General features: G+C 33.6%; 1 protein-coding gene across 1 annotated transcript in view; it reads left to right on the forward strand.

Moving 5' to 3' along the window:
* Positions 1-5,064: 5,064 nt before the first annotated feature.
* The window catches only part of LOC145277856 (protein amalgam-like), a 56,298-nt gene continuing 33,544 nt past the window's right edge, over positions 5,065-27,818 (forward strand). The window contains exons 1-3 of the mRNA XM_080129807.1: positions 5,065-5,252; positions 16,234-16,364; positions 27,395-27,614. Of these exons, the coding sequence (XP_079985933.1) occupies positions 5,195-5,252; positions 16,234-16,364; positions 27,395-27,614 (409 nt within the window). The 5' untranslated portion in view covers positions 5,065-5,194. The remainder of the gene's footprint in view (positions 5,253-16,233; positions 16,365-27,394; positions 27,615-27,818) is intronic.

The raw sequence follows: 27,818 nt of genomic DNA on the forward strand, positions 1-27,818 counted from the left end.
CAAGCCCAGAAGCCTGTCAAAACTTGAGGCCTCCCCAAGACGAGAGTCATTCATTTTAATTGATGCCAGATGGGGATCAGAATGTTGATGATGTAAAGATAGAAGCTTGGTTTTAGATGCATTAAAAGTAACCAGCCACTCCTTTCCCCATTGTACAACGTGATCAAGATCAGAGGAGAGAGAATTGGAGAGAACTTGGTCGTTTACAGTCTTAGATGTGCTACCATAGATGGTAGTGTCGTCAGCAAAAATGTCTACGAATGATGTAAGGATGTGATTTGGAAGATCATTAATGTAGATCAGGAAAAGAGTTGGGCCTAGGATGGACCCCTGAGGGACTCCAGCATTTATACTGTGAGCTTCTGATTTTTGCCCATCAACTACTACTCTTATGAACCTATCAGAGAGAAATGATTTAATAATTGAGAAGACATTTCCAACTATACAATAGCTGGAGATCTTGTGAAGTAAACCTTTATGCCATATCCTATCAAAGGCCTTTGATATGTCAAGAGCAATTGCCCTAGAAAGGTTGCCTCTGTCGAGAGATTCGCTAATCCTATGAGATATAACTGTAAGCACATCTGCTGTAGATCTAGCAGAACGGAAACCATATTGTGTGTCACTAAGAAGGTTATTTTTGCTGAGATGGTTGATTACTTCTCTATTTAATACAGATTCCAGCAACTTACTCATGACGCACAGGAGACTTATTGGCCTGTACTGAGAGGGGGATGAGCGATCACCTGAATTCTTAAATACAGGGCATACTGATGAGATTTTCCAGGGTGATGAGAAGCAATTCTCCTTAAGACAACGTTTAAACAGTTTTGTAAGTATGGGTGCTAGTTCTGGTTGAAGTTTTTTGAGTACTATAATTGGAATACCGTCAGGGCCGGTTGCTTTACTGGAATCAAGGTTTTTGATTAGTTTGGCAACATCACATACAGATATTTGTATATCACATAGTGTGTTTTCTGATACAGGAGGAAATATTGGGGGTTGGCGGCCTTGGTCGCAAAGGGTAGAATTAGCTGCAAAGTTCTTGGCAAAGAGTTTGGCTTTGTCTGATGCTGATGAGATTAACTCAGGTCCATTGATGATAGGTGGGATAGAGCACACGCTTCTGTTCAGGATTCTGTTTGCAATTTGCCAAAACTGGTGGGAACCAAGCCGCTGCTCAGCTACTTTGGACTTGACGGACTGAGCATACAATTCTCTTGCGTTCTTTATTACTTTCTTACAATGGTTGCTGGCAGTCCTGAAAGCTGCTTTAGTTTCCATACATCTATTACGTTGGAAGCAGTGGAAAAAGTGATTTCTGTGCGCAATAGCAGCAGCACAATCTGGAGAAAAACATGGCTGGCTGTTAGGTTTTTGCTGAAACTTTTTCAAGGGTATGAAATTGTCTATACCTACAATTAACCATTCTGTCAGGTCTGATACTATAGACGACACATCCTTTGTGAATAAAATCTGAGTTTAAAGGTATGGCTTTGTTTGTGGAATTCATTTGCTTCTGCAGGGAGGAAAATTGAGTGGGTGGGAAAGAAATTTCTTACGCACTTTACGAAAAATCTATAACCATATACAATACCTCATCTCAGAAAAACATGAACATTGTCCTCTTAAGTAAACGTCTGGTTTGTCAGATTTATAGTTGAGGATGGAAATATGGAAAATATGAAACCCCCACTATCGATCCACAGAACAGATACTATACTTACATTCTGACCCGAAGGCTAACTACTGCTGTTTGCCATACTTAAATATTGAGAAAATAAACATTGCTTTTGAAATCAAATTTTATTTTTGTCAGGATCTGGAAATAGAAACAAATTCGGTTAAACATAAACTATTTAAAAAAAATAAATATGGTTGGAAAAATAGTCCAAAAAATTTATTTTGATTTACTTACTCGTTTGTGACGTATTTGCATTAAAAATAAATAAATATTGAATAGAAATTGTAAGCTTTTTAAGTTGCCATAAATATCAGTTCTGAGTAGAGTAGACATCTTGTTAAGTCAGGAATAAGGTCCCTAACATAAACAATTAGGTAAGCAAAATGACTAATTTGCTCAGAATTGATACTTACGGTAACTTTATGACATTACTAGCATGGGTGCCCGGCGTTGCCCTGGTATTTGGAGGTGTATGTTGAGCAAAAAAAAAAAAAAAAGCGGTGAATTTTTTAAAACTTTGACCCCTTAACATTTATTGTTTTGGGCTCCAATCGAGTTATTAAGTTAGATCCATGTCCAAGGAACCTATATCTAAAAATTCAAGTGTTTAGGCCCAAAATTGTCGAAGGTGTTTGTAGAGTTCTCAAAGGTCAAATCGTTGAACTTTGACTCCTTAATCACCAAATTTCTGGCCGAAAACCAATCACATCGATTTTCCCAACTCTCAGTACCCTGTATATCAAATTTCGAGTCTGTAGACTAAAAATTGACAGAGTTATTGCGTAGGGAAATGTACACAGACAGACAGACACTTTCACTTTTATATATACTAGCATGGGTGCCCAGCGTTGCCCGGGTATTTGGAGGTGTATGTTCAGCAAAAAAAAAAAAAAAAAGCGGTCAATTTTTTTTAACTTTGACCCCTATTATGACCCCTTAAAATTTATTGTTTTGGGCTCAAATCAAGTTATTAAGTTAGATCCATGTCCAAGGAACCTATATCTAAAATTTCAAATGTTTATACCCAAAATTGTCGGAGGAGTTTGGTAGCGTTCTCAAAGGTCAAATCATTGAACTTTGACCCCTTAATAGCTACATTTCTGGCCGAAAACGGATTACAAAGATTTTCCCAAATGTCAGTACCCTGTATATCAAATCTCAAATCTGTAGACTGAAAATTGACAGTTATTTCATAGGGAAATGTACACAGACAAACAGAGCGCAGACACTTTCACTTTTATAGATATACTAGCATTTCAGCTCAGCGTTGCCCGGGTGTTTGAAGGTGTATGCTGAGCAAAAAAAAAAAAAAGAAAAAAAAAGGTCAATTTTTTAAACTTTGACCCCTATTATGACCCCATTAAAATTTATTGTTTAGGGCTCAAATAAAGTTATTAAGTTAGATCCATGTCCAAGGAATCTATATCTAAAATTTCACGTGTTTACACCCAAAATTGTCGGAGGAGTTTGGTAGAGTTCTCAAAGGTCAAATCGTTGAACTTTGACCCCTTAATAGCTACATTTCTGGCCGAAAACGGATTACAAAGATTTTCCCAAATGTCAGTACCCTGTATATCAAATCTCAAATCTGTAGACTGAAAATTGACAGTTATTTCATAGGGAAATGTACACAGACAAACAGAGCGCAGACACTTTCACTTTTATAGATATACTAGCATTTCAGCTCGGCGTTGCCCGGGTGTTTGAAGGTGTATGCTGAGCAAAAAAAAAAAAAGAAAAAAAAAGGTCAATTTTTTAAACTTTGACCCCTATTATGACCCCATTAAAATTTATTGTTTAGGGCTCAAATAAAGTTATTAAGTTAGATCCATGTCCAAGGAACCTATATCTAAAATTTCACGTGTTTACACCCAAAATTGTCGGAGGAGTTTGGTAGAGTTCTCAAAGGTCAAATCGTTGAACTTTGACCCCTTAATAGCTACATTTCTGGCCGAAAACGGATTACAAAGATTTTCCCAAATGTCAGTACTCTGTATATCAAATCTCAAATCTGTAGACTGAAAATTGACAGTTATTTCATAGGGAAATGTACACAGACAAACAGAGCGCAGACACTTTCACTTTTATAGATATACTAGCATTTCAGCTCGGCGTTGCCCGGGTGTTTGAAGGTGTATGCTGAGCAAAAAAAAAAAAAAGAAAAAAAAAGGTCAATTTTTTAAACTTTGACCCCTATTATGACCCCATTAAAATTTATTGTTTAGGGCTCAAATAAAGTTATTAAGTTAGATCCATGTCCAAGGAACCTATATCTAAAATTTCACGTGTTTACACCCAAAATTGTAGGAGGAGTTTGGTAGAGTTCTCAAAGGTCAAATCGTTGAACTTTGACCCCTTAATCACCAAATTTCTATCGGAAAACCAATCACATCGGTTTTCCCAAATGTCAGTACCCTGTATAATCAAATTTCGAATCTGTAGGCTTAAAATTGACAGAGTTATTGCATAGGGAAATGTACACAGACAGACACACAGACACACACAGACACACACAGATACGTTCACTTTTATATATATATATATATATATATATATATATATATATATATATATATATATGTGTGTGTGTGTGTGTGTGTCTGTGTGTGTGTGTGCAGAAAAGTCTTTCTGATGTACGTACCTGTCACGAAACAAAAATGTCATATTCCAAAAATCTTGTAGATCGAGTTTTATTTTTTACTGGCATTTTTGGCCCGGGTGTTTAGAGGTGTATGCTGAGCAAAAAAAAAAAATAATAATAAAAAAAATAAAAAACGGTAATTTTTTTAACTTTGACCCCTACTATGACACCTTAATATTTATTGTTTTGGGCTCAATTCAAATTAGATCCATGTCCAAGGACCTAATATCTAAAATGTCAAGTGTTTATACCCAAAATTGTCGGAGGAGTTTGGTAGAGTTCTCAAAGGTAAAATCGTTGAACTTTGACCCCTTAACAGCGAAATTTCTGGCCGAAACCCGATTACATCGATTTTCCCAAATCTCATAACCCTGTATATCAAATTTCGAGTCTATAGACTGAAAATTGACAGTTATTGTGTAAGGAAATGTACACACACACGCACACACGTTCACTTTTATAGATATATATATTAGATATAAAAATTTAAAAACACACACACACACACACACACACACACAAATAAATCACAAATGAGTAGGACAAACCAAAATAAATTGTTGTTGTTTTTTTATTATTATTTAATTCCCAACTACATTTCTTTAAAAATAATTTATGTATTCAGTAGCAACGCTTACCCAAATTGGTTTTTGGTGTACGTTAATTAATGTTAACTAAACTTTTGAAACTTTACGAAAATGAAAACATAAAAGAGAGAGAGAGAGAGAGAGAGAGAGAGAGAGGTGACATATTTATTTGTCGGCGCGGGGAATCCACCCTAATGCGCATGCGTTATTCACCTGTCCAGGTATTACAGGTGTGTCCTGTCTTTCTCGCCATTTACGACGAGTCACATATATTTTAGGACGATGAACGGTATAATACGGGCAACAAGTATTTGGCTTCTTATAACTGTATTTCATACAGGTAAATCTTTCTTTTTCTTTTGTTAACTTTTGAGAGTTTAAAAATGTATGTCTATATTTATTTATTTAAAAAAGTTCGCGCAGAAATTTGTAGAGTCGAGGTCTAATATGGCTGGCGATTTTAACGTCTCTATTTATTTATTTTTATATATTTTTAGTAAAGTATGATTTTAGATTTATTTGATCCCCTTTTAATGTTTAGTTCTATAACCTAAAACATTAGCTATTAACTTATTAAAGTTTTCTGCTATATCATAATAAAAGTTTTCCCTTTCCAAATTAAAATTAAAAATCCAGCTGCAGAAAGAGGGCATCCGTGGCGGAAGTAAAATGGGATAAATAAGCAAAAACATTACATATTTTTTGTTTGTTTTTTTTCCTCCGTCATATTTTATTTTTCTATTTAAAAATAAAAAAAATAAGGTAATAAAATTGGGATAAATTTTGTTTGATAATTTTTTTACTATAATTATATGTACAGAAGTGACACTTTAAAGTAGGCACCGCCAAAACTGGGGGGGCAGGTCAGTACTTTTTGACGGACCGTCTTTTTAAAAATCTACCAAAAATCAGGTAATTATCCGATCAATACGAAATTTTCAGCGATTATTAGGAGAAGAATGAACTTTATAACAGTGTACTTATTTTTCATAAACGATATTTATATATATATATTTTTTTGCTTACAACCCCCCCCCTTGTTTTGAAGTGGGAACAAATATGCTTAAAATAATCATCTGAAACTGAAATCAACATATTGTGTTGTTGTAAGGGACAGAATTATAGATTAAAAAAAAAAAAAAAAAAAAAAAATTGTTTGCATACCTTATTTTGACGTCTGAATATCAGAACTTCGATTGTGTTTAATTATCCCGCTTTTGAGTTTTGAAGTGTGAAATTCGGTGAATATGTTAAGTAAAATAATTAATTTAAGTTAAGCAAAACAAAAAAAAAAAAATTTTAATATTTATACGAAAAAAGCTATTTTAAAATTTTTGATAAATAAATTAACAATTTTTTTTTAGCGAGCCGAATAATGCATGACCATTATTAAACAGGGCATGCTTTGAATAATCGATACCAAAAAAAAAAATTCGATAAATATTGTGCCCTTTGTGTTAAAAATAGCATCATTTTTTTCGATCCCGTTTGAAAACGTTTGCCGCCTTTCGACTACGGTGGACCAAACGCGCTGAAATAATTTTTTTTTATTCAGCTTTAAATTGCCCCCCCCCCATTTTGGGGAGCCTGCCCCCCACACACATACACATTAAAAACCAAACGCATACAAATGGTCACCCATCTGGTACTGGCCAGCCTCAGCTTAATAATACATTGAAATTTTCGTCACTGAAAAATAAGTTTTTTTTGGCCTGTTTGGTCTTCCATAGTTTTTTTATCATCAAAAGAAAACGTAAACAGACTCGATCTGAACTCTACGTCAACGCGAAATATTTGGTTACCTATATGAATAAGTGGAATTATTTGAAATTCAGGTACTTATATTATAATATTTTTGCATATTCTCTTAGAAAATCATCCTAAATCTTAGTTAGATAATAAATAAATTAATTAATTATTTCAAAAACCCTTTTTTTTAAATATTTAAGTACGTTTTTTGTGCAAGCCAAAAAATGTTAATTGTTAACTTTTTGGGAAAATTTAACATTTAAAATTGAATTAAAAATAGTAGAAAAAGTTTTACATTATTCTGTTTTCTATATGATAAAATTCAGGGTTTTATCTTTCTGGAAAAAAAAAGTTACTCAGAAATAATGGATTTTAATAAATGTAATTTCGTTTTAAAAAACAACAACAACTTGATTTTGCGGCCATTTTTGTACATTTATTTATTTTTTTCACTCCTTTTTTGTTTTGATGTCCACTTTTTTAAAGTAATAAAAAAGTATATAAATTAACTTTCCTTGTTATTCATATATATTTAATTCTTTGAAAGAATTAAATATATATGAATAACAAGGAAAGTTAATTTATATACTTTTTTATTACTTTAAAAAAGTGGACATCAAAACAAAAAAGGAGTGAAAAAAATAAATAAATGTACAACAAATGGAAATTACCAAAGGCAAGATAAGTTATTCTTAATTCTACCTTGCCTACTGGATAAGTTTGTGTTTTTTTTTTTTGTTTGTTTTTTTTTTTTTTTACAAGGTGGTCACCACTTATCAAGGCCCGGAAGCCAGTCAGGGATAAGGGTTATTGTAAGTACAGTACGTTAGTGTGGAGATTTAATAAAGTGTCTACTTAAGGGGGCGGTTCATCAGGAATTTGTTTATGTTGGACTTGAAGTCATCCAGGTTGTAGTCAGATGGTAAGCAGCGAGACGGAACAGAGTTCCACAGGCGTGCAGTTCTAAGAAAGAAGCTTTGTTCATGGAATCTATGTTTGGATTTAGGCATAGCTAAAGAGTGGGGAAAGTTTTTGACAGTGGATTCAGTTAGATGAGTGTTTTTCGTAAAAGATTGGCGAGGGGGGGCCAGAGATTGGAGCTCAGACGAGCATCTGCCATGGAAATAACGATAAAACAAAGATAGGCTTGCAACGTCTCTTCTGTGGGAGAGAGGTTGCAGGGAAGAGAAAGGGGCATCCCCCACTAAGCCACGTCAAGGCAGGATAGGCTGTTTTTAGCAGCTCCTGCCCAGATATGGCAGCAGTATTCCATCCTTGGACGTACTTGGCTTTTATATAGATAGAGAATTGCATCAGTAGTGAGATATCTTCTGGAGCAGTAAAAGGATCCCACCATCTTTCCAGCGACCTTGGCAACAGACTTGATGTACGTGTTCCATTTCAGATCAGATCAAGAGTGAAGGTCAAGCCCAGAAACATGGGGCTTTTCCTAGACGAGAGGCATCCATTTCAATTGATGCCAGATGGGGATCAGAGCGTTGATGATGTAAAGATATGAGTTTGGTTTAGATGCATTAAAAGTAAACAGCCACGTCTTCCCCCACTGAACCACACGCTCAAGATCAGAGGAGAGAGAATCAGAGAGAGCTTTGTCATTTACAGCCTTTGCTGTGTTGCCGTAGATGGTCGTGTCATCAGCAGAGATGTCAACGAATGATTTAAGTATGTGGTTAGGGAGATCATTGATGTAGATCAGGAAGAGAGTTGGGCCCAGGATTGACCCCTGAGGGACTCCAGCATTAATACTGCAGGCCTCTGATTTCTGCCCATCAACCACTACTCTTATGAGCCTATCAGAGAGAAATGATTTAATGATTGAGAAAACATTTCCAGTTATACCGTAGCTGGAAATCTTGTGAAGTATGCCTTTATGCCATACCTTGTCGAAGGCCTTCGATATGTCAAGAGCAATTACCCTAAAAAGGAAGCCTTGTCAAGAGATTCACTAATCCTATGAGATATAACCGTTAGCACATCTGTGGTAGATCTTGCAGAACGAAAACCATATTGCATGTTACTAAGAAGGTTATTTCTGCTGAGGTGGTTGACTATTTTTCTATTTAATATGGATTCCAGCAACCTACTCATGACACACAGGAGACTTATTGGTCTGTACTGAGAGGGAGATGACTTATCACTTGAGTTCTTAAATACAGGGCATACTGATGAGGTTTTCCAGGGTGTTGGAAAACACGTCTCCTTAAGGCAATGCTTAAACAGTTTCGTAAGTATGGAAGAAAGTTCTGGTTGAAGCTTTTTTAACACTATAATTGGGATGCCGTCAGGCCAGTTGCTTTACTGGAATCAAGGTTCTTGATTAGCTTGGCGACCTCATGCACAGATATTTGTATGTTACCTAGTGTGTTCTGTGTTATAGGAGGAAATATGGGGAGTTGATGGGCTTCATCGCATAGGGTAGAATTAGCTGCAAAGTTCTTGGCAAATAGTTTGGCCTTGTCTGAAGCTGACGAGATGACCTCTGGTCCATTGATAATAGTTGGGATAGAACGCACACTTCTGTTCAGGATCCTATTTGTTATTTGCCAAAACTGGTGGGAACCAAGCCGCACTTATTGATCCGTGCTGAAATAATGTTATTTAAAAAGCCATTCTTAACATGGGGAGGGGAGGGTGCTTTGTACCTATTCTATACTTTAACCTTACAATTGAATAAAAAAAAACCCATAAAACTTTAATTTAACTTGGAAATACGATTTAAAAAATAGCGCGGATCAGTAAGTGCACTAACACCAGTTTGTGTGTGTGTTTTAACTTATTTGGCCGACCTAAACGAGAAATTACCCCCCACCCCTATAATTTTTATAGTATGTTTTAGTATGTAATATAGTTTTCAAGGTTGAGGGTGTTTATTCTGAAAGCCATTCTTAACATGGGTGAGAGTTATACTACGCTGGGTTAGGTCGTAAGAGAATACCGGTTAAAATTAGAGGGGGGGGTGATTCTCGTTCAGGTCCGCCACTTATTTTAATGCCTTTATTTCTTTTGAAACAGAAGTACTGTTAAGTCTGAGTTAGAACAGAGATGAGAAATTTCATCCCAAATAATTTAGAACAGAGAAGTTGACACAACAAATGAAAGGCACACTTACCTGGTATGATAAAAACCAGTCTTTCTTTTGGGTTGCAAAATCGTTGCGTTATTTTGTATCTCGGCTGAGTCTGGTAAGTGATTCTTCGTAAGAAGTGTTAAATCTCTATTGAGTAGAATATTCTTGGTAAATGGATCCATTTAATTATGATTTAAAAAAAAAAAGGGCAGTTAGTTCCACTAAATAGTTAATTTCAATATTAACATTCTAAGCTAATTTAAAGGAGATATTACATTAAGGAATGAAACCTAATTAGTTAAGTAAAATAGTCTTACGGAGGAGAAAAAAGAGGGCTCCAATCACCCTTAAATTAATGAGTTCATGAATGCTTGAAGGAGAGACCTGAACGAGGTCCATCCAATAAGAAATATAAACACGAACTGAAGTTTTCTGTTTGAACATTCCGCGTGCATGTGGGGGTTCAAATTTAAATCAACCAATCAAAAGGCTGTAATAAGACATGATATCAAATTCTTATCAACCAATGAAAGTTCGCATTTCAAGTCATGCAATTCCTCAAACACTGTCAAAGGAGGAAAGAAAAAGTAATGGGTATCCTTACTTTGTTTCCAAGTAAATAATTCTATTGGTCACAAGGACTTAACCAACCGTCGTACGTTTATTATTATTTCTTTTTTTTTTCTTTTTAAGAAACTATGTGCGACTTTGTTCACTTATGGTGAATGAATTTACAACCAATAAATCTAGCTTATCTAGATTACTAATATATCAATAATAATAAGAACAATATCTTGAACATAACTCAAAGGACAACTTAATAAATACGGAGTTTGAAGAGAGAATGAAAGGAATTTAGTGATTTACTTATTCCAAACAATTCGGACAATTCTATTCCCCGACAGTATCCTATGAACTCACCCAAACACAGTCAAAATGATACCAACTGTCACAGACATCACGGCACACCATAGGAGATGATCTATTATTTGTGACGGAACAAGTCGGACAGAAGAAGGGACCACCTTCTTCCATGAATTCTGGAGAAGACGGTGCAGGGGAAATAAATGTTTTAAAGAATGAACCTGTTCGCAACTGTCCTTTAATACATAGACTCAAGCGAACTTTACCATCGTTCCCATTGATGAATCTAAGTACTTTGCCTCGACTATGAAAGGCTCAAGTTTTATTTGAAGATTTAATTAGCACGATTTCTCCTACCGACACCTTCTGAGGGCGATCGCTCATTATATTGGCATCAATCTCTTTCAAGGACAACAAGTAATCATTGTGCCAAATCTTTCGGAGTTTTTCGCTGTATCCGTGTCTCAATTCCATAGACTGCAAAAGTTTTTCATGACTAGGAGAATTAGGACATAAATCGTCCAATCCGTAATTATTAACAAATGTGGATTATAACCAGTTTGTAAAAAGTGATTAGGGGTTAAAATATCGAGACCCTCTTCAGAAGCAGTAATATATGTAAGCGGTCAGTCATTGATCACCTTTTTCACATCGGAAAGGATACTTAAGAAATCAAAATAGCAAACTTTCTTTCTACCTATTAATTTCTTCAAATATTGTTTGATTTTTTTTTATCATCCTCTCCCATGCACCTCCTTGCCAAGCAGAATGGTGAGATGACTAATAGAAGTTGACCTGAAATTTTCTTTGTATTCGTCTAAAACAAAGATTTTGGATAAGATGCCGGACGCCAAGGTCTTTGCGGTGTCCAAATAAACATGTGTAGGAAGACCAAACAGATTGGTAATGCTAATATAAAGGATCTAGTGCTCATATCCAGTAAAAGCAGACTCCTGCAGGTGAATAACAAGATGTACATTTTCATGTCATCGTCATTGTGATTTACTAAAAAATGACCGGTAAAGTCAACACCCTTGTTGAAATGGGTGAACAAAATTTCCCTGATGAGCACCTGAGGGGGCTTTATATGGCAGTGAATTGATTTTTTTTTTTTTTTTTTTTTACAAATAATGCAATTGTGTAGAATTTTCTTCATTGATTGCTTCCCTTGGGAAATCCCAAATCCAGATAACCACACCTTTGAAAGAGTTGAATTGGTTCCTAAATCGCAACAATTAAATGTGTCTCTTTGATTACTAATTCGGTTAAAAGCTGATGTTTCCCTTGAAGTATATGGAATTTAACATCAATGGGGTGGATGTTAGAATTCTGAATATGACCCTTCGTTCATACCCGACCATCCTTATTGATAAACAAGCCAAGGGCAGATACCCTTCAAAGAACAGCCTTATTAGAGGGTTGACTCAAGTATTCCAATCCATAGGGAAATTCTTCCCTCTACACATAAGAAAAGAGCAATAATTTAGCTCTATGATTCGTATCTGTGTTTCAGTGCTTCAACTTATCACAGAACCTTAACACCTTCTCGAGGACATTAAGTGCCCTGGTCAAAAAAGAAAATTCAGATAGGGCCACTTGAATGTCAGCTACAAGAAAAATGGAATGAATATTGATAAGCTCCAAAGCTTTCAGCACATTAAGAGCCAGATAAATAGCCATAATGTCTAAGGTAGGAAGGGTCTTCCATTTAATGGGAGCCACCTCTGCCTTAGAAAATAACAGGGAGCATTGTGTTCCTTGGTTTACATAAAGGGAAAACCCATATGAAAGTTTAGATGCATCACAAAAGCAAACTCCACCAGGGATTCCTCCATCTGGGGAACTTAAAATCACTTAATTTGTTTAACTCTTTGGCAAGAGTTTTCCAAGAGGCTGTCAAATTTTCAGGAATCTCCTGATCCCAGGACAGTTTTTTTTTTTTTTTTTTTTTTTTCCATAGTTGGTTAACCAGGATCTTACCTTAAGCACTAAAGATAAACGGTCATATATATTCGAAATTTGAAAAAGAAGCCCTCGCTTTGTGTTAACTTCAGCGTCCATCACAGTAGGAGTCAGTCTTACCATGTCTAGACTAGCAGAATAACGATACCCCAGAACCTTTTCAAAGGTAGGAAGAGGGGAAGTAATGGCCCCATCTTTTATCATTTTGTTCTGCAATTCAGTGCAATTGGACCAATGATCAAACCCTGCATTATTTAATCTCTCACATACGGTATTATACGCCTCAAGGAGAGATTTGTAATCAAGCCCAGTGGTGACCAAATTATTCACAAAAATTGGTGATCATTACAGATAAAAACTCATCAAAGTCATATCTCTCAGCATGAAGCTTGAGAATGTAACTCAAGATGAAGGGACATTAAAACCAAAAATGATTGAATTGTACCTATAGGTGTACAATTTCTCATTTATTTTAAAGGCGAATTTGTAAGAAAGCCTTACGGAGGTCTCCCAAAAGGACATAGTTATTTTTTCTGGAGGTCAATGATAAGTTAAGTTCACACACCAGCATACGCTGCATCGTTAATGCACCCCCTTCCCGCTTTTTTAAATAACAAAGACAGGATGGATTTTTGTGATAACTCTAAGGTCCTCCTTAGATACAGGTGTATGAAGAATTCAACAGTATTTGGTGTACTCACCAGGATTAACAGAGAAAGGTTCAATGATACTTATTTGTTCATAATCTTCGAACACTTGTAAATATTTGTTGTATAAACCTTCTTTCTCTAAAGAAATGACCACCCTTTGCATAATCTTCAGTCTACATAAGCCAACTTTTCATAGTTCCAGGGCAGATCCACATAATATTTTTCATCTTTTAGTACAATGTTTTTTTTTAATTCAGCTATCTTTGCTTCATCATATGAAGACAGTTTAGTATTTTTTATTGATTCTAATGGAATTAAGAAAAAGAAAATTCTCTACTCCGCATTCTACTGAAGATTCTTCAAAAAATGGTCCAAGAGTGTCCGAATAAGAGGGGATAAGATTTAATATGCTTTCTATCAAATATGAAGCAGGTAATGATTGGCAAACTTGATCAAAGGGAGGCAACTCATCCTGAGTTTCCTTATCTGATTTGGGTTTCAAAAAATTATGCCTTTCCCAAAAGGGATAATTCAGTTCAAAATTTTCCAAGCTGTCCCATTAAGACATTTAACTACATGGAAATTTTTTATACGCTGGATTAAGTCTAGGCTGATGAGACCATGAAGGATGTTTCCGTTTAAATCCTTATATCAGTGACAGACGAAAACCTGCCTCAGTTATGTTAGAAGTAATCTCCTCAAATTTATCAACTTGAAATTTCAAGTTAAGACTGTCCGTGAACAAGGCAGCGAAAGGAAAAGGTTTCTGTGAATCCCATTTTATGGAGATGTTGAGCTCCAGGAGGTCCATAGGCCTCGTTTCAATAAATGTATTCACAGGCATTACTACCGGTCTAGGTACTAATTTTTCCCTAGATTTTAGTTCCTGTAAAATAGACCAGGAGAAAAAAGATTTTCGACTCGCAGTGTTCAAAATGCAATGGAAAAACACTGGGGGTCCTTTTCGTTTCAAGGACACTCTAATAACAGGAAATATACAATTATTCCCATCTTTCCAGGCAGTCTTTTCTACAAAGGACTTTGATGTCTTGGAGCACATTACAGAAAAATGAGTTCTTAACCAACAAATAGTGCATGGGTAAGGAAATTCCTTTTCCTCTTTACATTCTTGTTCCAAGGGGCCACTAAGACACTTATTACATAATTGAAGTGTTTTGGCTCGTAAAACTTTTGAATCATAAGAATATTTAACAGTATGGTGGGCGAATTTACACAATTTACAAGTTTTATACTGATCACCAGTATTAAGTTTTTGGGAATTCAAACCCCTTTTACAATTAAGTCTTATTACCAAAGCTGGCCACCATATTGTGTTGAACTTCAGATGAAGAAGAAAATGGCGGTTTAGGTGGGAAACTTCCCCGCTTTTTTATATTCAAAGGTGCTGCCTGTAGAAATTCTATTATGTCAAAAAAGATAGACATGATAGTTAAGAACAAAGGATAACGGTCTTTTGTTCATGAAATGAATTCTCTTCTAACATTAATAGGGAATTTACGGAGCAGTATATGAGCAACAATTGTGCCAGAAGTAGAGCTTTCTGTAAAAAGTCCGTTCCAAAAGACTTATCTGATTCAGACAAGTCCAGTTTAATTTGTTCAACAAAGGTTTTGAGTTCCTCCAATTCGATTATCTGTATCCCCTGAGGAATTATTTCCTCAAATATTCGATCTTTGATAAGGGAAGGATGTAGAAATTTTTCCCTTAAACAATCTAAGGCAACAATATAATTTTCGGGGGTGACATCCATATTAGAGATTAAGTTAAGTCTTCCTCTTCAACTTAGATATAAGGAGAAGCAATTTATCCACCTTCCCCAAATTTTGTAATTTGGTTTTGCATTTAAATTGTAATATGTGCATTAGTTTTGACTTTAAAAAAAAGTGTGACTTAAGTAATTTAATTTGCTTTACATTGTAAACCGCATGTTACGACCTTATTATTTTGAGTTTGCCCTTATGTTGATTGAATATGTGAGGTTGCTAAAATTGTAGACCGAAATTGCTAAAGAGAAATCCCTCAGCAGCCGACGTAGAAAGGTGGCTAAATGAATTGGACAATTTATTTGACCAAACAATTGCTCTTTTTTATGATAGACTAGCAAAGCTACCCTGCGTTGCTTGAGGAAAATGTGTATCCAATTTCTATTAAAAATTTATATCTCTCTATCTCTCTATCATTCCCACTTCCTCATTGTCCTCTTTCTTTTCCACTCAGTCCATTTCACACACACACAATATTAAAATGGTCAATTGCAGAGAGGAAAATTATTTTATCAACTTCTTTACTAACTCTGTGTTTGAGAGATAAAGGAACATTCGAATGTATCTCATATAGATTCCAATTGTTAGCCCCAGAAGTAAAGGGTCCCTTGATTTCTGAGAACTTTGACTGAAGGAAAATGAAATACTTTCCTTTATATAATAGATTCTTCAAGGAATGATTTGATATTTTTTTTCTAAAATGGTACATAATAACACTGAAAAACCGACCCCATCCTGACAAACCCGACCCAGTTAACATTTAGAGCATAATTTCTGAATTTTTTATATTATTCATTCCAGACAATGCAGATAAAGAATATACGAACTTTGTAGGTGTTGATTTTTTAGCTTTTGAACACGTTCTTCTTTTTATAGTTTTTTCTCTTCCTTGCTGTGACGTCACCTCTCACCTGGCTCAGTCGTTTGTATAACACTCTCATACGTGTGTCTGTACTCTGTTACATTAGTGCATAATTAAATACATAAGATTTAAACTTAATATAACCAATTCCATAGTCCATGACAGTATCCATTACGCCATTAGAACATCATAGGTGTGATAACATGAAAGCACTTGTAGATTTCAATAGGTTCAAGCAATTATATCCCATAACACTACAAAATAATCAAAAGAATTTTGGGAAAAAAGATACTGATTACCCAACTGAAGTTTTGCGTTTTAGAAATATTTATTTTATTTTTTATTTTTCTTATCTTTTTCAGCTTTCGGTGTTGACCCTATTGTCACCATCACAGAACCTATTGATTATTCTGGCAAGCACATTATAACTGCTCTTAAGAATACTGATGTCGCTTTGTTATGTGTTGTCACAAACAAAGAAGCTAACAACCAGGTAAGATCTCTATCATAGTAATGTGTTGTGTATATTTTATATGTTAATTTGTAATGTTCTTAATTCATTTTTTTTAATTAAGAATCATGTTTCCATCAAGTACTTCAAACTAGAAGAGAAATAAAACAAAATTATAATTTTACTAGCTGTACCTATTTAACATTGCTCAGACGCTATTTTAGATTTTGATTTCTATTCGTTGCACATTTTTAAACTTGTATAGAAAAAGAAATAAGAGACAACTGTTTATATTCTTTAACTAGCAGGGGGGTGGGGAGGGGATCATAAAATACACTTAAATATATTTTAATTCATGCAGAGTTTGTATTTATTAATACAGTGTTAAAATTCTCTATTGAATATTATATTGTACCTAATGTGTAGTACTGATTTCAAAGGTTAAAAAAATGACTTGGGCGCCATCAGTTAGAATCAAGATCAAAGCATTTAGCGCTTCAACTGCATTTGCTACTGTTTGAGCTATCAACAGATAGATAATAAAGATTTAAAATTCAACCACTTCAAACTATGAATGAATTTGTGCATGCGCAAAAGTAATAGGAATATGTTGGCAAGTTGAAATGAACATTTTGCATTTTAGTTTGCAGACATATTTCTGTATGCATTATTTGTTCATTCAAAGATTTGACTCGTTATAAACCAAGCTTAGTGCATAATTACTATTTCTTGTTAATTTCAGTGTTATGTGACCAGTAATTTAAGAGTTCGTAGGTTAAACATTTTCACACACACATATACATCTATTGTTTTATTTATATAGATTAAAATGAATTATTCTCCTTGTGGATTTTTTTGTCATAATTGAAAAACGTATTACCAATTGTCTTGGCAGGACTGTATAAATTTTTGAATAAACTGTAGTGAAGTATGTCATTATTGTGCTAATAACATAAAAATTGACTAGTCAAAATCAGTTTGATATGTCAGATTAATGTTATCTAGGTTTAACATTTAAAATCTTAAAAGATAAATTTATTAAAATTTAACTATTAAAGTTGCGCATTTGCAATTTTTGCAGAAATTATTTTTGCTAGTATATCATTACCCTCTCCCCAACAAACAAGGTAATCCCTGGGAAGATGCTATCATAACCATACAACAGATATTATACTACCCCACCTCCCAGAAGAAAGTATTTGGAAGAATGGTACTATGACAACATAACAATATCCTCCATGAAAAATGTAATACCTGAGTGGATGGTATCATGACAACAGAACAGATTCTACACTACTCTCTCCTGAATTGTGCATCAGTCTGAAATAGTAAACTGGATTAATAGAAATATTATAGTTTCTGCTTCAAACAGATATTAAATATCCATTAATAATAGATATATAAAAAAGTAGATAAATAGGCATCAATTAAACTTGATTAAGGTGGGAGGTTAGCTCCCTTCCCTAAAAGTGGGAAAATTCATAGCAGATATGCTACATTTTCACTAGGTATGTACCGATTATCGAATTGGCCGATTACCGATTAATCGGCCAATTAATAGATTTTCTAATGTGGAGTTATCAGTAAATTTTGTTGTCAAAATGATACTAATATTAATTATGTTGTAAACAAAGACAAGTTAACTCCTTTTGATTGCCAGTGAAAATTTATTGAAGAGATGCATCATCTACAGCATATTATCAAATAACAGGCATGACATGCTGTTAACATGTAGACTTTTATAACTGCACTGAATTTGAGGCAAATAGATGTAAGCATACGGAAAATTTTCCTTGTTTCTCGTCTTATTGAATTAACATTATTTTTTTTACTTTAAATCATTGTCAAAAAAATTTATTACTTCATCTTTCAGTTTTCGTGTTGAGGAATTGTACAGCAAATTGCGACAATGTGCGAACCAAAAATAAAGCATTCTTCATCAGTCATACTCTTGTTCCTCATTGCTCTTGCTACTATTACATATATTTTTATTTTCTGGTTTAGATAATATTTTATTGAGATAAATTACTAATTAGATATCAGACATAAGCAATTTAAATACGTAAAAAATTAACAAAATATTAACAATAACCTTCAACCATTATTGCGACCAGTTTTTGCTGGAAATATTTTGATGTCAATCCCAAGAATAAGAATACAGTTGCTTGCAAGTTATGTCAACCATCACATCAAATGGTGGCAAATCAGCAAAAACTTTTACAATGACTAATATGTTAAACCATTTTAGAAAGGTTTGTCCAAAAGAAGCAAAAGTTGCAAATAAGAAAAGGAAGTGCAATGAATATTTAGGGACAGACATTCCAGGAACAGGTGGCAGCAACTACGAGCCTCCAATGAAACACCAAACTAATATAGAATCAATATTGGCAAAAACAAAATTTGCAATAATAATGATCACAGGTCACAAGAGATCCATTATCTGATAAGAGAAATGATTGCTGTTGATGTTAAATCATTTTCTGTAACATCTGACATTAGATTTAATAGGCTTGTTGCAAAATTTTGTTCAAATTACAGCATTCCATCGAAAATGTACTTCACTGCAAAATAATTTTTGATATAAAGTAAAACAAAAATTCAACTGTTTCTTGCTGAAATTAGTGACAATATTTCATGAACTACAGACATTTGGACAACTACAATAGATAATGCCCCCTTTCTGAGTTTGACAGGTCATTGGTTTTTAAATGATTTTGAACAGTGAAGAGCTGTTCTAAGAGTGATTTCACTCCCCTGTGTACACACAGGTGCAAGAATAAGTGAAGAATTGCACAATGTTCTGGATAAGTATAAAATCTTCAATAAAATTTTCTTAGTCTTGCCAGATTCAGGACTAATATAGTTGCTAATGTCAGAGAATGTGATTTAGAATAACTATCATACATTGTAACTCAGGCTGTGAAGATATTACATCTAAGAGAAATACAGTTTCTCACTTTAATCGCATTCTATTAGCAATTAGTAAATTAACTGAAATACAGAATCAACTTAATTTGGAAAAACAAACTCATTCAAGATGTGACAACATGGTTGAATTCAACATATTATATGCTGAAAATAAATTAAGAACAACAAAAAAGCTCTTGTATTGTGTGTTATTGATAAAATTCCTACCTTAACAACTTATGAAGAAGGGCTTGTTTGAAAAAAAAAAAAAAAAAATATTGAGTCCATTTGAAGAAATCACCAAAGAATCAAGTTACAGAACATCAACCATATCAATGATAATATGTACAAATTTAATATCAATGATATGTACAAATTTCATATCAATGATATGTACAAATTTAATATCAATGATAATATGTACAAATTTAATATCAATGATAATATGTACAAATTTAATATCAATGATAATATGTACAAATTTAATATCAATAATAATATGTACAAATTTAATATCAATAATAATATGTACAAATTTAATATCAATAATATGTACAAATTTAATATCAATAATAATATGTACAAATTTAATATCAATAATAATATGTACAAATTTAATATCAATAATAATATGTACAAATATATAATATGTACAAATTTAGCTGAGGTTACTTTTGTCAAAAGTTATCCTATCTAGTGGAATCCTTCCTAGCATTGTTGAACAATTCAGATTATCAATGGAAACAGGCTTTTCATCTTATCTAAATGATAAAAACTTGTGTATATCTATTTTCCTATTTTAATTTTAAAACATTGGCATAAAAAATATATTTAGAATTGGATTCTGCATCTACTTTTTACTGATGATCAGCAGGATACACTACACTGCTGAGGATGAAGAAGCACAAACAAGTGTAAATAACAACATGGCAACTTTGAAACCAACTGACAAAAATGTAACCAGTAAAAATGTTGCAAAAGATGCTTTCAGCACTCCTTATAAGACAGTAGGAAGTAAAAGTACAATTATTTCTTATTCAATTTTGGACTTCATTTTTGAGGAATGAAAAGTGAACATTGCATCATTTATAATAGCAAAATTGCACTGATAGACAATTTTTAAAGTATAATCAAATAAAACTGAATTAAATGACAGTAAATATGTACATTCAATATAATTCTATACATAATGATTATTATGCCTATTTTTTTAAACAATTTCAGCTGCAACTTTGATAAAAATGCTGATATGTTCAATTTTGGTGGCAGAAATAAAGTACCAAATGTCATAAACATATACTAAGTTCAAAATCACATATCACAAAACTATTGAAAGATCTGGAATTTTGCATTCCTAATCAATATTTACTGTAGAATGCTTTATCCAAATGCTCTTTACACTATATACTTGTATTCTCAAGAAAATGTAATAATTTTATGTAGTGTTTTTCACTTTGTTTATCATGGTCATGTAGTTCTTTATACAATTGGTATTTCTTTGCGATTCTGTTGAATTCTTCGCTTAACACGGATCACATTCGTCCATTTGAGGTGGTTCCCTCAACCTCTTCCCCAGTCAAACACATATAGAGAAAAAACATCGGTTGTCCTTATTCAATGCTTGTGGCACAAATCACTTGTTTTGCATTGTTTATTAAATTGTTAGGTGAAAGTACAGATTAGTTAGAAAAACACCCTCTCCTCCATATGTTAAGAAAGGGTTTCCAAAAAGTTCTCTGCATAAATACTATTGTTTTTTATTGTTTTAACATCTTTATTTTATTTTTGTATTGACTTTGTTCAAGTTAATGCTGTGATCGTTTACAAATGATTTATTTCCAGTTTGTGCAAACTCTTCTGCTTTATGTTGAATACCCAGAAAAAGTCCCTTCTAATTAATGTTTACCAGTTTTAAAATAAGCAAATGAACTTGGCTGTTTTTCAGAACAGATTTTTTATCTGGTAAACATTAATCAGAAAGGACTTTTTCATGGCATATATGTGAAGCAGAATGATTCGCACAAACCGGAATTTTTTGATAAGAGATTCGTTCATTTTTTTTCATACAAGAATTTGCAACGCTATAGAATTCCTACCATAGCAACTTACCAGTATTCAACTTTAAATACTGAGGGGATTATGAAAGCAGAGGAGGCAAGCAGCTAGAAAAGAAGAGGAAGTAGAGCAGCAGCAGGTGCAGAACTTCAGCTTATAGTTATTCACTTAAAGGATTACAATTTGTATTTTGTAGTTGGTTTGTAATTTCTTTTTCTTATCTAATTGTTTAATTATATTCATTTAAGAATTGGAAATTGTACTTTTTATTTTGTAATTTTATTTAATAACAAATCAGACATTTAATCAAATGTTAAGTTAAATTAGTAGTTGCTATGTTAATGTGTCAAAACTATCTGATGAGTCACTTGGCAGTGATGAAATGATTTAAATTTAATAGGAAAGAGAAAAGTAAATAATGTGCTGATAAATCGGCAAATTGGCCTATTACCGATTAATCAGCAAACTGGGCAATTACCGATTAATCAGCAAACTGGGCCGATTAATCAGTACACCCCCTTATTTTCAGGCCCTGTCGGTGGGGCATTAGAATACGCCGACTGCCTCCCTGCAGAGGGTAAAAGTCCCTCAATGGGGGTCCTGGATATGACCATAAACTATATCCAGTGGTGAGGCCCCAGCTTGTGGGCTTTGGGGAGTGTGGAGCCACCCTTTAATTACCATTGCTCCCAGGTCCACTCTGACCCGGAGTGGTAGTACCTGTTAGGGTCCCAACTTTGGGTTAAATAGAAACCGACGTGAAAACAACAAATATATTCTATTAAAAAAATTTTCTTCAAAATCTTTGGATTTAGCATTAAATAACCCGAAAAGGGTTGATATGCCGTAATACAAAAGCAACCAACCAACCTTATTTTCACATAATGGTAAAAAAATTAACAAAGATTAAAATGTACCTACAATTCTGTTTATTATTAAATAGCTGTAGAACGTTTGTGAGTTTTTATTTGTTTTTATTTTTTAATTATGCATAAAAAAACACAGTGTGGTACTAAAAACATCAACCTCCTCCACCCCTATGGAGTGCTTAAGAAAGAAACTCAAAAAAAAAGAGTAAAAGTTTTTGAAAGTAAAGGACAGTTAGAAATGCTTCATGAAGGTACACATAGGAGGTCAGAAGTGGAACAGGTGATTAGGGTGGTGTGGTTGGTCACTCTTAGATAAAAAATCGAACAGAGAATTTTTGATTTTGAGGCAATAAATTTAAGAGTCAGAGTTTTAGGATATTTTGCAGTTTGAGACAATTAATGGCAGTTTGCAGCTTGGAGCAGATCGAGCAGAGCTTTAGCAGATGAGCTGTCACCTGACAGATTATCTCAATTGGGTTTTTATATACTGAAAATTAACTGAGATATGAAAATTAACAAAGATGTGGACATTAACTAACATTGTGAAGGTCGTTTTTTGTAATGGTATCGCATGCACAGTTAGAGTACAACTGATCTCTACAGATTTTGTGTTTTCTCTCTTTTGAGTTTACATTGTTCTATTTTATTTTGATACATGTGTGTCAGTGCTTGTTCCTTGTCTCTAGAAGTGTAAGCCATGTTTAGTTTCAGAACAGTTTCAGATGGTTCGCTGTTCTAAACAAGTTTTGAGAGGTGACTGATTTGCAGTAGACAGAACAGTTTCCGATGGCTCGTTGTTACACACAAGTCCTGAGAGGTGACTTGTTTGCAGTAGACAGTTCAACAGAGCAAAATATTCTTACTGTGTTGAGACGGAAAAAAAACATGTGAAATTGGTACAGAAAAGGTTTAATATTTATGCAACAATTCTGGTTTCTGATTGGTTGGTAGCAGAACGTGAATTAATTCGATTCGTCAGTTCCTAGCAGCATCGTTTATAAATAGAATCGTCTGACTGTGTGGGATCATACCCCATTATACTTCCAAAATATTGCAACACTAATACTAAAACTACACAGAACAAGAAGGGAAGTTGAAGGAGAAGAAAACCACAGCAAACAACGTTGGAGACAATGATTGTCTGGGGAAGAGGGTTGGTGGTGCATATATGATTTCATAAATTTCTTATTTTCCTGAAACATGTATGAATGTTATAGATGGTGGTGGAAGGAGGGAAGGCTATATAATTAAGAGAGCCGGTAGAAAGTTGCTAAAAAATAAACAGTTGATTACACTGTACAACAAATTTTAGGTTAAAAAAAAGTATATGCTATATAAGACCGGTTTCGATATAAGAAAAATATATTGATGCTAAATCTGACCGTTTATTTCTTTGGATTAGGTACTGTTTTCATGTACAATATAATAATCCGGGATACAGCATTAATCCGTTCCGGGCTTATTGCAATTACCGTATGGCGGGGCCTAAGCAAAATTTTATACTGTACATATTAAAAATTAGTAACAAAATAGAATACAGTATATAATACACATGTATTCAAATAACATTATAAATAACACCATAAGGCTGGGCAAATACCGTAACCAGGGGCCTGGAAAACACTTTATTCTACATCGTAACCTGAAAAAAACGTATCCTGTGGTTCTACTATACTGTAAATCATATTTTATTAATAAAAAACACAGAATTGTCCTCTTAACTTGTGTTGTGTGTCATCCTCTTTTTATATTCCACCACTAGTCTGCCAACATGGCAAGTTCTTTAAAACGTTTCACTATCACTGAAATATCCTGATGGAATCTCTCACCATCTTCAAAAGTAACAATTTTGCAATAAACTGTACATAATTTGACAAAAAAATAATGCCAGAAATGAATTTTCCATGCCATTGTGCATATAGAAATGGCCACAGATATTCTGTACTCTTTTGAGTGTTGCACAGTGTATTTAGAAAAATTAACTTAAGAATGGATGCCATCTTTTAGGATGAATGATAGCGTTTGTAAACTTAAATAATAAAAAAAATAAAGCTTATTTTTTAACAGTATCCATTTTCAAGTAAATATTTTCTTATAAAAGCATGATTCTTAACTAAACTTAAGAAACTATATATTTAATAGATATATATTGTATATAGATATATATATATATATATATATATATATATATATATATATATATATATATAGCGGTGATAGATTAAATTAATAAAATGACACGAGATTACGAAAGAATTTTTTTTTTTTTTTTTTTTTTTTTTTTTTTTTTCAAATTAGAAATAATTGAATTGGGATAAAATAGCGTAGTAACTTAAAAGATGGTGTCTAAAAATAAGAATAGGAGGTGATAAAATAAAATACAGTAAATAAGTAAAATAAAAATAATAAAATTAAGTGAAATTACGATTTTTTTTTTCTTTTTTTTTTTTTTTATCGCGTTTAACCAGTGTCTAAGTTGTTCTCTTTAATAATCATTTCCGACAGAAAGGGAGCAACGTGGAAAAACCTTTTCTTTGCTTAATTATATTGCTGGAATGGGAGATTATAGCTGACTCAATTAAACGTCGTGTGGATCTGTTATGTATGTGTTTAAGGAAAGTTGCTTTGTTAAAATCAAAATGGTGGTCGTTTTCCATGATGTGACAAAATATGGCGTTGAGTGTATTGTTGTTTTTTACATCTCTTTTGTGTTCATATATTCTTTTATTTAAATTACGCTGAATTTCTCCTACGTATATTCTTCCACAATCAAGGCAGGGTATGGAATATATTCCGGCTTTGGTGTTAATGTTGGTATTAGTTATAATTTTACATGTTAGATCCCTAATTGTTAAAGAGTTTAGTTTTGTTATTTGAATGCCTGTCTTATTTAGGTTCTTATAGATTGTGTCGTTGTTTTTATTAGTTGGTAATGTTAATTATCTGTCGTGTGTCTGGCTATTTAGGGAATTGTCTCAGTTTCGGTTATGGTAAATTTTTAGTGCTTTCCTTTTTGTATTTGCCAAAAAATGTTGAGGATATTGCAAGTTCATGAATGTACGTTCGATATACTCAAATTCTTCCACGATGTATTCTTCACTGCATATTCTCAGGGCCCTAAGAAAAAATCCTATTAGAATACCTCTTTTTACTTTATCATCGTGATGAGAGTAAAAGTGTATGTAATCATTTTTATTCGTGACTTTCCGATGGACTTTAAAACTTAGATGATCATTGTTATTTATTATATTGATGTCCAGAAAAGGTATGGAGTTTTTATATATATATATATATATATATATATAAACAAATATCGACCCAACGGATCACAACTGATCTAGTGTACTACTATTTTTGTGATGTCCTTCTGCTTTTCTCTGATTCAATTTAAAATAAAGCCCTATACAAAGATCAGCCACAACTTTTTATGATGTAGACACGTGAGTGATGGCAAGGCAAAACACACAAGTCTCTTTACCGAAATAATACAGTTTATGCATTACTGATCCAAATCGAAGCTGGCAGCTTACACAAAATGTTAGCACAGGGCTTAGCAAAACAAATAAAAGATGTACAAGTTTGTGTTCCTAATTGCTGTTTGGCTCCAGTGTTCATTAATGTTGACTAAAATGGAGTCCATTGCAAGTGTTGCACTGATGTCCTTGTTTACTTGCCTCCCTATGATGACAGAGTTGGGGACAAATTTGGTTTTTAATGCTGGGAAAATGTAGTTCCCCAAAAAGAACATTTTAGATTGGGATAAAAATAAAAATTGCAACAGTCAAGAAGGATTTTTCCTTCACTGATAGGACAGAAAAGATCAAATGCAGCACAAGAACAGATTCTACACTTTGGTCCTAGCCAAAATGTTATTCTGGTGCCTGCTGAAAAACGTTTCTTATGCATCTTAGACCGCTATTAAGACTTTGCTCTACTACCAAAAAACCTTTCTTTTGCTACACTTTTCTCAAAGGGTTTATTTTTGTCAAATATCTTTTGAGGTTTTTAGAGTCAACAGTTGTCCGTCATCACGGTTTGGTCAAATGACATGCCTAGAAAGGTGGTACGAGTAGTTGTCATACATAGTCATACATTAATTGTGCCTAAATCGATCGTGCATAAATAATCAAACCTAAAACATTTTACTTTTTTATATATGTTACAATAGTGTTCGAAGCTGGAAGCAGGAGTACACAAGTCCTCCTTCATTCCTGGGTAATACAAGGAGTTTGTGTTGGAGCATAAATTAAACCACATTCTAGTTTGCAGTACGAAGAAGAAAAGATTTATAACGATAGTTATTTGCTAGAGCTAAAGCATATGTGATGTCTTGCTTGTGAAGTAGCCATGCGCACATGCTCAGTATTTGTTTTTGTGTCGGTAATTTGCATACTTGTTTCAAAAAGTAAGATTAAACAACAGTGAAGCAGAGGCAAAATGGGAAGTGATGGTGAACAAACAAGAGTTTTGTACAAAGGATTCAATAATTAGTTATTTAGACAAAGAATTGGAATCTATCTTTGCTCAGATTTATGATTTGTCTTCAAGTTCATGAAATGTATTTTGGCTGCGGTTGGATGAACATCTTGTTACGATTCTGAATTTTTGAGATCAGGATTATTCATATTATTTGGATTCTTCTTCTCATCTTGAATGTTATTTGCACACCGTTTCGGTCAATGTAATCTGACCTTTTTCAGGATTAAATGAAGTGTTCCATTCGAAATTCCATGCAGAGTTCAACAGAAATATTCCTAAGTTTGACAAGATACACCTGAAGAAGGTCTGAGGTTACATCAACCGAAACATTGTGCAAATAATATTCAAGATGAGAACAATTGTCTGAAGATTCCAAATGATACGAACATTTTGTTAGTTTTCTCAACAAGTGTTTTCTCAACAAGTGTTCCTCATAAGTTTTAGAACATTGTTGGCAACAGACCCTTCTGTTTCTGACAAGATCTTTAACTTTTTTCTATACTGAATCAACTCATCATGAAAGTCGGAACGGAAACATCTGAACTGTTATTAAGTGTGCCAGGATTGAGAATATTCTGTTAATTCATTTCCTTCATGGATTTATGAAGATGATTCAAACGGATACTATTTTTTTTTTTTTTTTTTCCTTGTTGGGTGACTAACCAAACCTAATGGAAGAACTGACTTAGCTGTTGATAATCCCACAGTGTAGCAATACACCTCTTAATGCTTTTCATACATTTTACTTTATTGTATTTTCAGGTAACCTGGTTTTACCAGAATGAAAATGGAACTGAAATAATTATTGGTAGCCACACAAGTTCTCGAAACCCTCAAAAGTATACAATCATTACCATGACGCCAACCTCCTGGCGCTTAACAATTCAAAACATCCAGATCTATGATCAAGGGCGATACATTTGTGGTGTACAGGTCCAAACAAAAATCTATAAGAAAGACAACCGTACAGTCATTGTAATTGGTAAGTGGTCTTGCATGTCTATTTTCTAATGCTAAAATTCAGAGTATCTTGCTTGGTAGCGAATGATTTAGATGATGGAAAGAAAAGTGAACGTCATGAAAAGTGGTAGGAGGAGGGAATTTGGGATAGAGTATTAGAGTAACAGAAATGACCAATAAGAGTAGCTGTTACAAGATCTACTTCTATATATTAGTAGGAAACACG

This window comes from Euprymna scolopes, chromosome 6 (assembly GCF_053919585.1).
Source record: "Euprymna scolopes isolate OS-2025 chromosome 6, ASM5391958v1, whole genome shotgun sequence".
Lineage (NCBI taxonomy): Eukaryota > Metazoa > Mollusca > Cephalopoda > Sepiida > Sepiolidae > Euprymna > Euprymna scolopes.